This window comes from Elgaria multicarinata, chromosome 2, assembly GCF_023053635.1.
Source record: "Elgaria multicarinata webbii isolate HBS135686 ecotype San Diego chromosome 2, rElgMul1.1.pri, whole genome shotgun sequence".
Taxonomy (NCBI): Eukaryota; Metazoa; Chordata; class Lepidosauria; order Squamata; family Anguidae; genus Elgaria; species Elgaria multicarinata.
The window spans coordinates 79532345-79545176 of NC_086172.1; the positions used below are offsets into that span (position 1 = coordinate 79532345).

The window sequence follows — 12832 nt, forward strand, 5'->3', positions numbered from 1 at the left end:
GTGTGTGTGTGTGTGTGTGTGTGTGTGTGTGTGTGTGTGTGTGTGAGAGAGAGAGAGAGAGAGAGAGAGAGAGAGAGAGAATAGTTTCTCAAACATACTGTCAAATGTTCTGACCAAGATGATGACGATGATTAATCATGAGAGGAAATCTACAAAAAAACAACATAGCATGTCTCTTTCAAGCACCTTGGAGCACAAATATCTGTTTTCTCTTTTTCAAAGACTACGCACATGCTTCAGAGGTTAGTAATCTGTTTCCTCTTTTAATCACTTGCCAAGTACAGATGGACTGTATTAACTGGTAATACTGAGAACTTGGGGAAAGTGATCTCACAGTTAGTAGAGCTGAATGCTGGCTTAAAAGGATCTGGGCCCGTAGCCAGGGGAGGCTGGGGGGCTTGCCTCCCCGCCTCCAATTTTTTTCACAAACAAATAATTAAAGAAGACTTTACTATTTTGTAAAGTCTGCAAACCAGATGAACTGCCCCCCACTCCCCACCCCCCAGAACTTTTAGGTTGGCTACTGGCCTGAAGGGATCCCTAAATATGAGTTTGTCGGAGGGGGGTTAATCATGGCTCTGTACTGACTAACCCGGCGGGATGGAGTTTCCATAAATGGGTGGAAGACAGCACTGCCAACACCATAGCGCCACCTGTAAATGTCATTGTGGCACTGAAGATTCTGGGAATAAATTAAAGGAATAAATGAAGTGGCCCTTTTTTCTCTCATCACTGTCTTCTAAACTTCAGCCTCCCCCGTCCCGTCCCCTCCCCCCCCCCCACACAATGGCTTTATAGGCCCCTTCCAGCTCTACTCTTCTATGATATTCCATTTTATTCTCTCTTCATAAATGCCATGACGTTTGATCTTAGCTTGATTGTGCTTTCCTAGTCCTATGCAATTAAAAAAAATATATTATTAAACAAAAGGCTGGGAATACTAATGCTGTGTGGGGTTCATTTTGTAACTAATTTTTGTGAACCGCCCAGAGAGCTTCGGCTATTGGGCGGTATAAAAATGTAATAAATAAATAAATAATAATAATAATAATAACTATTTTATCTAATGATATTTCTAGTCTTATATATATTCTATATTTGAGAGTCTGGGTGCTTAAATTAGTATGGGTTATTGTAAGCCAGCCCGTGAGAGTAGGCACACTAAAGGGTGGGGCATGACATTCTATTAAATAAACTGCTGCATGAGATAGGAATTCAGTAGTAGTGTTTCCTATCACTGCATCTCCATGTGAGGAAAACTGTACCATTTGAATATCTGCCTGCCACACAGCTATAAAAGGCACAGAGGCTGTCAGAAAAGAAAAGGTGGCAAGTACCATGCACCAAACTTTTAATAATAAAATACATCCCCTTCCTCAATCACATATTTTTGTTTAGTGACCTATGTACATGAAGCACCTCCTGACTTTTTTTCAAAAATAAATATCTGAGCGACAATCTCACAAACCTCAGTCCCCAAATGAAAAGTTATGTGTGCTCTGCATACTGAATGGGCCTGGGTTTAGTCAGATGTGGTTGCTTCCCACTTTAGAAGAAAATGAGCTAGCTGGCTGTGTTTGTGCTCCAAGAGAGTTCACAAATAGGTTGGACAGTGGAAGAGGAGGAAGAAGGGAGGGCACTAAGAATCAATATTAAATACCCTATTTCTTCGATTCTAAGATGCACTTTTTTCCCATATCAACATCTCTAAAAATGGGGTGCGTCTTAGAATTGTGGGTGTGTCTTAGGGTTTTTTTCTGTTGGTGGTATTGAAATTAGTGTGTCTTACAATCGATGGCATCTTACAATCGAAGAAATATGGTATACTATTTTTAAATAGAAAGACCCTTCCCCCCCCCCAAAAAAGGTATTGGTCAGAGAAAGCTGCTTCATCCTTCTAGCAACGGTGTCACAGGGAATATCCCATAGGTGCCTGAGACACTTGTAGAACCCTCGTTAGTTACAGCTACACGGATTTTTGTGAGCTGCCTTGGGGGATCGTTGGATCCAAAAGATAGGATATTAATTAAACTAAGCAGAAGGAGCTGTCTTATACAGAGTCAGAGCAATTATTCATATAACCCAGATCTGTCTATGCTGACTGGCAGCATGTCTCTGGGGGCTCAGCCAGAGCTCTTTCCCAGACTTGCCACCAGAAAACCTTTTAACTGGATGTGCCAGGGATAGAATCCGGGGCGTTATATATGCAAAGCCGCGATCTCTGCCCCAAGCTATAGCCTCTCTCCTTCCCATCCTACAGTCATGGTAGCAACAGATGCACTGTCTGGAGAAAAGGCTGCATATTGCCACCACCCTGAGAACAAAACATGCGATATCCTCACTATTCTCACTGCTCCTGCTGCTGGCTGCTTTATAGTGAGTCACAGTGCAAAAACAGCAAAACAGAAAGCCGCTTGCTGCTATTGTCCAATCAGCTGTAGCCGGCCAGATCCAGACGGTATCATCTCTCTTCTCAACAGCTGAATGAGGTTTCCTGTGTAGGGCTGCAGGCACAAAGCTAGTGAGAAGCTGCGAGGCAGCCACTGTGCCTGGCGGTATCTGGCTTTTCATCGACCACCTTGAAAACATGTTTGTTTATTCCAACTGGACAGAAAACATGGTATAATTTAACACTCTGGTAGCAGCAAGTGTATCACATCGCCACTGAAGCCGATTGTGCTCCCTTGTCCAGGCTGGGTCTGCAGCAAGTGCCCCATCCTGTCACTCCAGTTCGGTTACTGCTGCCCCATGGCTCCCCAGGTTGTCGGAATCGCCCGTACACTCAAGTTGCTGCCAAAAGTGGTCTTGCGGTTTTAGCTGAACAATAAAAAATACATTTTCTGATCTCCTGATCTCAGTGTGGAAATTATTAATCCAGCAAGGCAGGGAGGTCAACAAGAACAGCTTTCCTGCATTGCTATACCTCCACGTCGGGGAGAAATCTGCACCTGTTACAGGCAACACAACCTTTCTCAAGTAACCACATGTGGATGTCTTCCAACCATTAAACCACATTTTATTCCAGAGAGATATAAGTCTCCCCAGTCCAATAAGACCAAGACAATGACAACGACAACGAAGTGCTGTGACACTTTTGAGCCATTTATTGTGGCGTGAGCTTTGGCAGAGAATGGTCTACTTCGGTGGAGGCAGTATAAGGCCAATGTTTATACCCCAAGTCATAACAGCTAAAATGCTGGAGAGACTGATAATTGGAAGAGTATTCCTTGGGAGCACCCCCGTCCCTTACATAAAATCTGTTAATACTTCAGTCTCAAACATTTCATCCTTTCAGGGCTTGATGCCTCATCCAGACTGCTGCTAAAACTTTTGCCTCTCTATGGAGCCCCCACTATTTCCGGTCACCATCTTTTCATACCCAAGTCTCGTGACACACGGCCAATTTTTATTCTCGCTGCAACGGTTTGCCACTTTCTTATCTCTAGTCTCGTTCCGCCCTTGATTTCGAGGATGGGAAGTGCCAAAGTTCAAAAACTTCCTTGAAAGAAACCCCCCAACCCCCATCCCAGGTGTTTTGCTCACTAACTCCAGCTTCCCAGTCCAGCCACAGAAATCCATACACATATTCAGGCACAAACCAGATTCAGTCCAAATGTGATCAGTGTGTGGATGCCATATATATACATTGCATTGTTTTCTATGGCATTCCCATTTGAATGCTGAAAGAAGTGGTCAATGTGCAGTCCTCCAAATGTTGGGTTGCAATCCCATCAGCCCCAGCCAGAATGGTCAACATCTCAGGGGGGAGGGACACACAAGCTGCCCACTCTTGTCATAGTTACATGGCTTCCAGGAGTGCTTTTAAAGAAACCATCTCTCAATCCCTGGCCTATGGCAAATCATAGCCCTGTTTCCCATCTACCACTCTTAACCAAGATGATCAGGTCCAGGTACTCTTGGATCCAGCTCATCCATTTCAGTGTGGTTTCTAGCTGGGGTTCTGGATGGAAACTGTCTGGGATGCCCCTGCCAGGTAGCCTGCACCTGGAGACAAGAGGACTCCTAGATCCTGAACAGGTATTGACTACGGAATGCTTCTTGACTGCTTGCATAGGTCGGGAGCAGGAGGCCTGGCTTTGCAATAGTTTCACTTCAACCTGGCAGGGAAGTTCCAGGAAGTGATCCTGGACGTCTACTGATCTTTCCTACGGGAATTGTACTGCAGGTTTCCATCTTTTCTCATTTGCTCTTCTACCCGTGCATGAAATTGCTGGGAGGAGTCATTCTGGGGATTGGAGTGTGGTGTCGCCAGCATGCTGATGATACAGCTCTATCTCCCCTTTCCCTTCTGCATCAGCTGTGGGAGGGTCCTCCATGAACAGCTGCCTAAATTGGTAGTAGATTGGACGGATGAGAACAAAGTGAAACTTAATTCAGGCAAGATGGAGCTGTTGGTAGTGGGAGGTTGTGCTGAACTAGATATGGGGGAATTGCCTGTACTTGCTTCATTAAATAGAAAGGTCCATCATTTGGAAGTGATTCTGGATATGGTATTACTTTTTAACACCTAGGGTGATGGGCACAGCCAGGACTTTTTCATGCCAGTTGCATGCTTTTCTGAAGGCTAAAGGCTTGGCCACTGTTTTGCATACTCTAGAGACTTCCCTACTTGATTACTGCAATGTCCTATATGCAGACTGTTCTTGGAAAAAGGACAGCCTGGCTTTTAGCTGGAGTAGGCTACAGGAGCATGTAACACCAATACTTTTTTAAAAAAATTGCACTGGCTGAGCCAAGTTTAAGGTATTGTTTTTTACTTTTAAAGCCTTAAATGGTCTGAGTCCAAGGCACCTATGCACTCCACCTGTCCTCCAATGAATTAAGAGCTGCTGGAGAATAACTACTGCAGCTGCAACTGCTGTCACCATGAAATTATACCGGAGCAGGAACAGATCCTTTTTAGTGGTGGCTCTGTTACTGTGGAACTTATCCACAGAAAGATCCACTAAACCCAATTAATTGCTGTTTTGCATGGTTGGCAAAAACTTCTCTCGTACAAGGCTTTTGCAGGTTTTATCATTTTTAACCTTGCTGTATTTTATCTCCGAGTACTGCTGTTAGTTTTTAGATTGTCTTGGGTTTAAAGTTGCACAGAAGTTGATTTTATTGCTAGCAACACTGAGGACCATTTTTTATGGAAAGGCAACAATATGAATTTACAAATAACTAAGTAAGTCGGATGGCTGGGGTCTGGCAGCATAAGAGCTTCTAGGAGGTAATGTTGGAGTCCCTCGTGAAAGAAAACAACCCAAAAGAAGATCATTAAAACTGCCAATTTTTCTGCCCTTCACAAATCCTGTTAAGTGACTGTCCCCCTCAGTGCTCTAAAATTTACATAGCTACCTTGTTGACATGTTATGACAACACATGGTTCAATTAGGCCATAGGTTGCTCCCTTACCCAGAGTTTATTTATTGCATTTTTATACTGCCCAATAGCTGAAGAGTTAATCCATGATTTGGCTGCCAGACAACTGAGCAAGCTGCAGGTTGTTTTTTTCAATTCCTGGGTTGTTTGGTTCCTGCCCCTTCTGCCCACTCCCTCCCTCTATCCCACATGTCTTTGCAGCACTGAGTACTGGCATGTAGAGTGGTTGGGTTATTTTTGGTTACTACTTTTGTCTGCCACCTCTGTAACCTGGCAATCAAGCCATGAACAAACCAGTTCTGGGTTCATACATAACAACAACCCATGTCTAAGCAACCCACATCTCACAACCCAACAACAAACCATGGGTTTTCATCATGGGTTGTTAGTGGCTAACAACCCATAGTTCTGGGTTCAGATATAACAATAACCCATGATTCAACTATCCATGGTTAATTAAACCACGGTTTGTTATTAGATGCGAACCGGGTCATCCTGTCATACCTGCTGTCAAGACAGGTCTAAGCACCTGAAAATATATACAGCAATGAGGAAGCCATCAGAGCTTTGTTTCTGAGAGACAATTAAGATATAGCTTGTTTTTTTACAAAGCTAAGAAAAGGAATTGGGGGAGGGAAGGCAGGATTTGCAACTGTTTAGTGATGTCCCAATATCACATCCCATTTTTCGACACCCCAGCATCAGGTGCCAGAATGCAAGTAAGCAAAGGAAATTTTGACAGACAACATTCCCTTGGTGTGTTTCAATCCCCCCTTGATTTTTTTCACCATTCATTATCATACAGAGTATGGGGAACTAATAAGGGTAAATTTGCTCACCATCCCCTCGCAACACTGAATCTATGATTGGAAAGTGCTGGCTAAATGCTGTGAACTAGGCACAGCCACCCTGATCAGGCAACACTTTACAAGAGAGGAGGACAGATGATTATACAAACTATTCTAGGTCTCTGATGCTCATTGACTGACGTCCTAATCATCTATTTAAAAGTCATTGGGCTGTTTAAAATACTCTGCAAAAAAATAGAGTTCTCTTTCATTCTATATATATATAAAAAACATAGATATAAATATAGATATGCATTTGTTGAGCATTAAAAGCACCTCTGTTATTTTCATAGTTTCCAAATATAAAATTCTCACAGTATTTCTCCCCTCCCTTTCCTAATAGTTTCTCGTTCCATCTGCTAGGCACTCCAATTCCACATTCTGCTCAATGTCACCTACAGGATCCCCACCTTCCCCACCCGACTTATACAGTGGTTGCATCATTGCTCAACAAGCCATTGATGGCTGCGTTGTCCTGGAGTTTCACACTGGCGGCGTAAGCCTGATCTGTCCTTTCTTTTGCTTTTTGCCTCTGCAGAAGTCTGTGGCGGTAGTAGAAGAGATAGCAGGGGAGCAGGAAGCCCACAAAAGAGAAGATGAGGAGGGCAAAGTTCACCTGGGGAAAAGGCAAGGAGGATCAGTAACCTGAGCGCATGTCCAGTGATATACGTTTATCCTAAATGATGGGGAGGAATGGTGAAAATTGCTGACTCTAGTTCCAGACTGGTTCACAGCAGTGGAAAACTGACTTCACTTTAACTCTGTGCCAGCCACGAACATGAACAGGAAGGCAGGAGAGGGGAATGAATCTATTGCTATCACCCATTTAATAAACCAGAAGGATGTTTCCAGGTGTATTTATATGCAGGTGCATACCCACCGTGCGATTTCTCCTTCTCCCTGCACTGTCCCAACATACTAAAGAAAGGATGAGACCACAGAGCCAGCTGTGGAAGGCCCCTGCTCCAGGGGGTGGGGAACTTGGGGCCCTCCAGATGTTTTGGCCCACAACTGCCATCTGCCATAGCCAGCATAGTCAATGGTGAGGGAATCATGGGAGCTGTTGGGTAAAATATCTAGAGGGTTAGAAGTGGCCCACCCCTGGACCTACTATTAGCACATAGGACAGGAGTGGAAAACCTCAAACCCAGGGGCTGAATCTGGCCCTCCTGGAGTCTAAATCCAGCTTTCTGAGGTTCCCTTCCCAAACCACCAACCACAGATTGCTTGGTGATGGCCACCAATTTGGATGGCTTTAAAAGGGGGTTGGATAAATTCATGGAGAAGGCCATCAATGGCTACTAGCCCTGATGGTTATGTGCTACCTCTAGTATCCAAGGCAGTAAGCCTATGTGCACCAGTTGCTAGGGAACATGGGTGGGAGGGTGCTGTTGCACTGTGTCCTGCTTGTCGGTTCCTGGCCAATGGCTGGCTGGCCACTGTGTGAACGGAGTGCTGGACTAGATGGACCCTCAGTTTGATCCAGCCTCAGGGGTCCTCTTATGTTCTTATGTTGAATTCCCAGCTTTTGTGCAGTTTTCCCCCATTCTAAAAGGTAGAAATGTGTCTCCTAAAGCCTAGTTACTGGCAGTAAGAGAATTAAACTAAAATATGATAGCTTTATCTTTTTTTGTACTTTAGCTCCACCCTCTTTGCATTAAACTCCACCCACTACTGGAATGTCTCTCTCTCTCTCTCTCTCTCTCACACACACACACACACACACACACAAGCTTCTTTGAAACTGAATTTGGCCATCAGGCTGAATGAGGTTCCCCAGCCCAGACATACAACATCGCCAACAATTTTTCGCTCTGACCCCTAAATCTGCCCGGCAGGTTAGCAACTGTTTTTAAAATGTTTGTACATTTCTTTTTGGCAAGGTGAAGGGTGAATGTACAGATGTACAAATGCACACGTGCCACATTAATGTCTTTTCTGTTTAAAGATGGACAGCCTGCCTGATGCAGAAGGGAGGGGGCAGGAAAACTGAGGTCTGACACATGTGCATTGTAAGTAATGGGAGAGCAGTTTGCCAATCTAGCATTCCACTTGTTGCCACATATGTCTATAAACATAAGCAGGAAGCTGGATTCACACTGCAAATAAAACATGCCATGAGCTCTCTCTTCAAAATCAGCCTTTGTCTTCATCCAGAGAACCCGTAACTCACCCAAAAGGGATCGCCATTCAACGGCCCCACCATAGCCATGAAGAGCGGCTGTTGGAGGAGAGCAAATACAGCACTGATCAATGACTGTAGACCGGTCAACGTGCCAAAGTGGTTGGACGGGTACCTGACAAATCAGAAATTGCATACAGAAAGGTGAGATTCACAATGCTAAAGAAGCCCGTTAATACTCTCCCACCCAGTCACACATAGACACGGCCTCCAGATAGAAAAAGTGACCTTGCTAAGATTCTGCATTATATTGGGAGAAACGGAAATGAATCCGTAGTCCTAAAGGTATCAAATTGTCAATATTCTGAAGACTTCAAAACCTCAATTAATGAAACCTATAAGGAGGTCGTTGGACGGAAAGAATGTGCAAATGGAAAAATGTCAGTACCGAGATCAGCAACAGCTCTTATTGAAAACCAGGAGCTGCTTGTAATAAGAAGAGAAATTTAAAATGACTCCGTCACTAGTTTCCCCTGTTCTTCACCCTCCCAATGGCCACGGAAGATAAGCAGCCATGAAAAAAGAAAAATATCTAGCGATACACAAGAGGAGAGAGCTGACCAATGCTTCTTCCTTCAATACCCTCTAGCTTTCTTTGGCTTGTCAGAAGAAAACCTTTCATTTTTGGAACAAGATGGCTGAGCTGCTCAGTCACTTACATACATACATACATACATACATACATAGGATTGCACATAATGTTTTCCCTAGTCCCCCATCCGCATTTCCTTGCGCTGCAACTCCAGAAAGGCAGCTGCCATTAGGAGTTAAAAAGAGTGTGCTCTTCCCTTTATTTCTCCTGCTCCTTCCACCACCCTGGGAACTCTCCTACCCCATGCCTTGCACATTATCCACAGAGCCCTGGGAGGGGGAACTGGAACTGTATCAAAACCAGTGTATCCAAATGCGAAGGTGCTGGAGTAGGGGAAAGGAGGCTTTATTCAGCTCTGAGGGTCTGAGTTTCTCCCATTCCTGGTGTGGGGGTAAGGAGCACAGCGCAGCCGGGCCGTAACCCCTGCTCCCCATTCCGAAGCAAGATGCAAAGAGGTTCCACACCGTGGCAAAACTCACACAGCAGCATAGAGGCCTCCGCAGGCAGAATGGAAGAAGCCGCGCACCATGGTGTGAAGGATGAAGGTCACATACTGTGGGGAAACAAACAAACAAACAAACAAAATGAAGAGAGAAGCAAAGACGGTCCATTATGTGAGAGGCAAGGTCAGGAAATGGCAAGGGTGTGAAAACAGCACTAAGGCAGCAACCATGCATCGCCAGAGGGAGGCATCATGTCAAGGAGCATCGAGGGTGAATGTACGGCAGGGCAGAAGTTACCTGTAGAGGGAGGACGTTGATCAGGCAAGTGATACCAAACAACACCAACAGCAAATTGGTGATGATGAAGGCACGGATAGCATTGGTGAGCTTCTGGATCTTGCGGTAGCGACCTCTGGGTGGCCTTCCTTTCTCCGTGGTCCTAGGAAGAGATGAGGAAACAATCAGCCCCAGGCGGGTGCGTCTCCATCCCCACGCCACAGCGTGAGCAGCACCCCATGCTAGCCAAGTCTACACATGCTGCTTTGGAACATCGGAAACCGAGAAACTCTCACCTAGCCAACGCAGCGCCGCCTGTGTTTCCTGGCCCATCCACGCAGTCCTTCATGCGCCAGTCCATCACGTAGCCAATGAGGGGGCAGGTGAGAAGGCACAGTAGCTGCATGACACCAAAGATGGAGGAGTAGAAGTTGACTGTCCAGCAAAGAGAAAGGGGGGAGGGAATGAGAGCAGAACGTGGAGGCCCCTGAGAAGTGTCCCATCACTGAAGCTAAGTGGGACAGGACAGGCAGCCACCTGAGAGTGAGTTCCCCCCACCACGTGTGCCACTCTGAACTCTTTGGAGGCAGGGGGCGATAAATACCTAACAAACAAACAAAGACACCCCATGCTCAGACCTCTCCTACGTAGCTTGTGCTGTGTGGAGAGAATTTGCCAATTGCCACAGGGAAACGCTTTGATCCCGCTTGTTCATCATTTGGCTCCTCTCCATTTCATCCTTGCACCCTCATCTCTTCTTCCCATTCTATTCTGACTCGGCTGGGCTGGGCTGCCCTCACTTTCCCCGGCTGACCCAGATACATATTCCCAGCGCTCAACACTGCCGGCTATATTTGACAAAGCACACAGAAGCAGATATTCCTCCCACGGGGGAAAACTCATGTTTCCATTTCCAGCCTTTCCACTTTGTGGATGCTCCTGTTCTTGGTCAATTGTGCCGCTGGTGGTGATAGGATTCCAGTCCTTCAGCACTCAGATCGCACCACTGCGAAAAATAACCTGCTTGACTCACACAGTACTTTTTTTAGACAGCCTGAGAATCATCTTATGTGTGCAGATAGGAGGCCTTGATCGCAGAGCAGGGCACTGAGCTTTTAAGAGGAGACAGAGAATTCCAATTTCTCGGCTTTGTTTCTTAAGTCCCCAACCCCAAGACTGAACAGACAGAGCTCACTATAGGATCTTTTTTTTTAACCAAGGTACATACACACAGGGTATCACACCTACATTTGGAGAGCCCTGCAAGGCTTCCTACCTATTTCCTCAGCATTTTCCTCCAGGTCTTCTGGCATTGAAATACCCAGTAAAAGAAAGAAAAAGAAGATTAAGACTGCATCATAGTAATCTTTTTTTAAAAAAAAAAAAAAAAAAGTCCATGTTTTATTAAAACATTGCATTATGTTTATAATGTTGTAGTTTTTGCTTTTATGAATTGTTGTGAACTGCCCAGAAAGCCTCAGCTATGGACAAATAATAATAATAATAATAATAATAATAATAATAATAATAATAATAATAATAATAATTTCTCCCTACATACATATGCATAATAAAAACAAGAACTCCTCTCCTTTCCTCAGGCCTCCCCCCTGCACTTTGTGGTGCTTTCAGTATGAAGGTAATTTAGCATTCCCCACGGGAAAATGCTATGGTCCAGCCTGCGCACATCCCTCTAACCATGTCACATGGTCTCATGCATCCTCTTGGCTCCCCTTCTCTTCCCCACCCGCCGCCACTTTTCTCTTTCTCCTGGGCTACTCATCGTCCCTCAGCTGCCGGAGATTCTGCCCCCACCACCTTGTCCTCACCAGTCTTCTTGGTGGCCATCACTTGGAACTCCAGCATCTTGTTCATGGCTGCCATGTAGAAGATGATACGCAGCTGGGTCATGCCCATGGTGAAGAGGCTCCACAGAAAGATGGGCGAGCAGACGCTGCGGCAGAAGGGGACAGGGCCTGCAAGCCAAAGGGAGTGAGGTGTAGATGGCTGCTGCGACACAGGGACCAGAAGGACCCAATAGGGCTATTCGGGAGGAGGACCTCATGCATACACTATTTATTTATTTATTGCATTTCTATACAGCCCAATAGCTGAAGCTCTCTGGGCGGTTTACGAAATTAAGACAATTCAAAACAAAACAACAGTATAAAACCGTAATATAAAATACAATATAAAAGCACAACCAAGATAAAAACAGCAGCAATACAAAAATACAAATTTAAAATACACATTCAAAACAGCAAAGTTAAAATTAATTTATAGACTGTTAAAATACTGAGAGAATAAAAAGGTCTTCACCTGGCGTCTAAAAGCATATAATGTAGGTGCCAAGCGAACCTCCTTAGGGAGCTCATTCCACAGCCGTGGTGCCACAGCAGAGAAGGCCCTCCTCCTGGTAGCCACCTGCCTCACTTCCTTTGGCAGGGGCTCGCAGAGAAGGACCCCAGAATAACTGTTTTAAATGGATATTATCGTTTTTATGCTTCTGACGGTTTTAAATTTTTGTCTATTTGTTTTTAATGTTCACAGTTTTTAACCTTTGTAAACCGCCCAGAGAGCTTCGGCTATGGGGCAGTATATAAATGTAATAAATAAATAATATATTATGGCTTGAAGAGGGGAACAAGTGGCTTGAGTTCTCTATAAAAGCTTTTGGATCCTCTAATGGGATGGTGCACAGTTAATGCACTGTGCCTGAATGCAACACAGGGCTTTTGTAGGTAGAACAGTGGCTTGAATTGGGAATGGGCTTCTTTCCTCTTCCTGCCACGACTCCTGCCCCTTTGTGTCACTCTAAGCCTCCTTCCAGACGTCCGGCCAGAGAAAGCCCAGCCACGCCCTAGAGAACGGACAAAGGGGCCTGTTGTTTTCCTCCTAAGCATAGGACTGAGGCCAAAGCGAAACGCGCAAGTGCTCTCTCCTACCAATAGGTGGAGCCAGATGCCTGGGCCTGCGCTCAGCTGTGGCAGCCCACTTGCCAGCACCTGATGCAACAGGCCCAAGGCCTTGCGAGGAAGCACCTGTCAGGGACACAAATCAGTGCCAGATGCACGAGCAATAGCAGCCCCCATCCCTCGGGAAG

The 12832-nt window shown here is 45.3% G+C and overlaps 1 protein-coding gene across 5 annotated transcripts in view; it reads right to left on the reverse strand.

Annotated features, from left to right (window-relative positions):
• The window catches only part of SLC43A1 (solute carrier family 43 member 1), a 35118-nt gene that overhangs the window by 2487 nt on the left and 19799 nt on the right, over positions 1-12832 (reverse strand). For 3 of the 5 annotated variants that reach the window (XM_063116921.1, XM_063116920.1, XM_063116922.1), the window contains exons 10-16: positions 11559-11705; positions 11006-11035; positions 10026-10164; positions 9751-9892; positions 9490-9563; positions 8410-8533; positions 3082-6852 (exon numbers count right to left, since the gene is read on the reverse strand). In XM_063116921.1, coding sequence (XP_062972991.1) covers positions 6661-6852; positions 8410-8533; positions 9490-9563; positions 9751-9892; positions 10026-10164; positions 11006-11035; positions 11559-11705 — 848 coding nt within the window. In that variant the 3' untranslated portion in view covers positions 3082-6660. Of the gene's footprint in view, positions 1-3081; positions 6853-8409; positions 8534-9489; positions 9564-9750; positions 9893-10025; positions 10165-11005; positions 11036-11558; positions 11706-12832 lie in introns of those variants that run through there. The other 2 variants (XM_063116923.1, XM_063116925.1) reach the window with 2 other exon arrangements.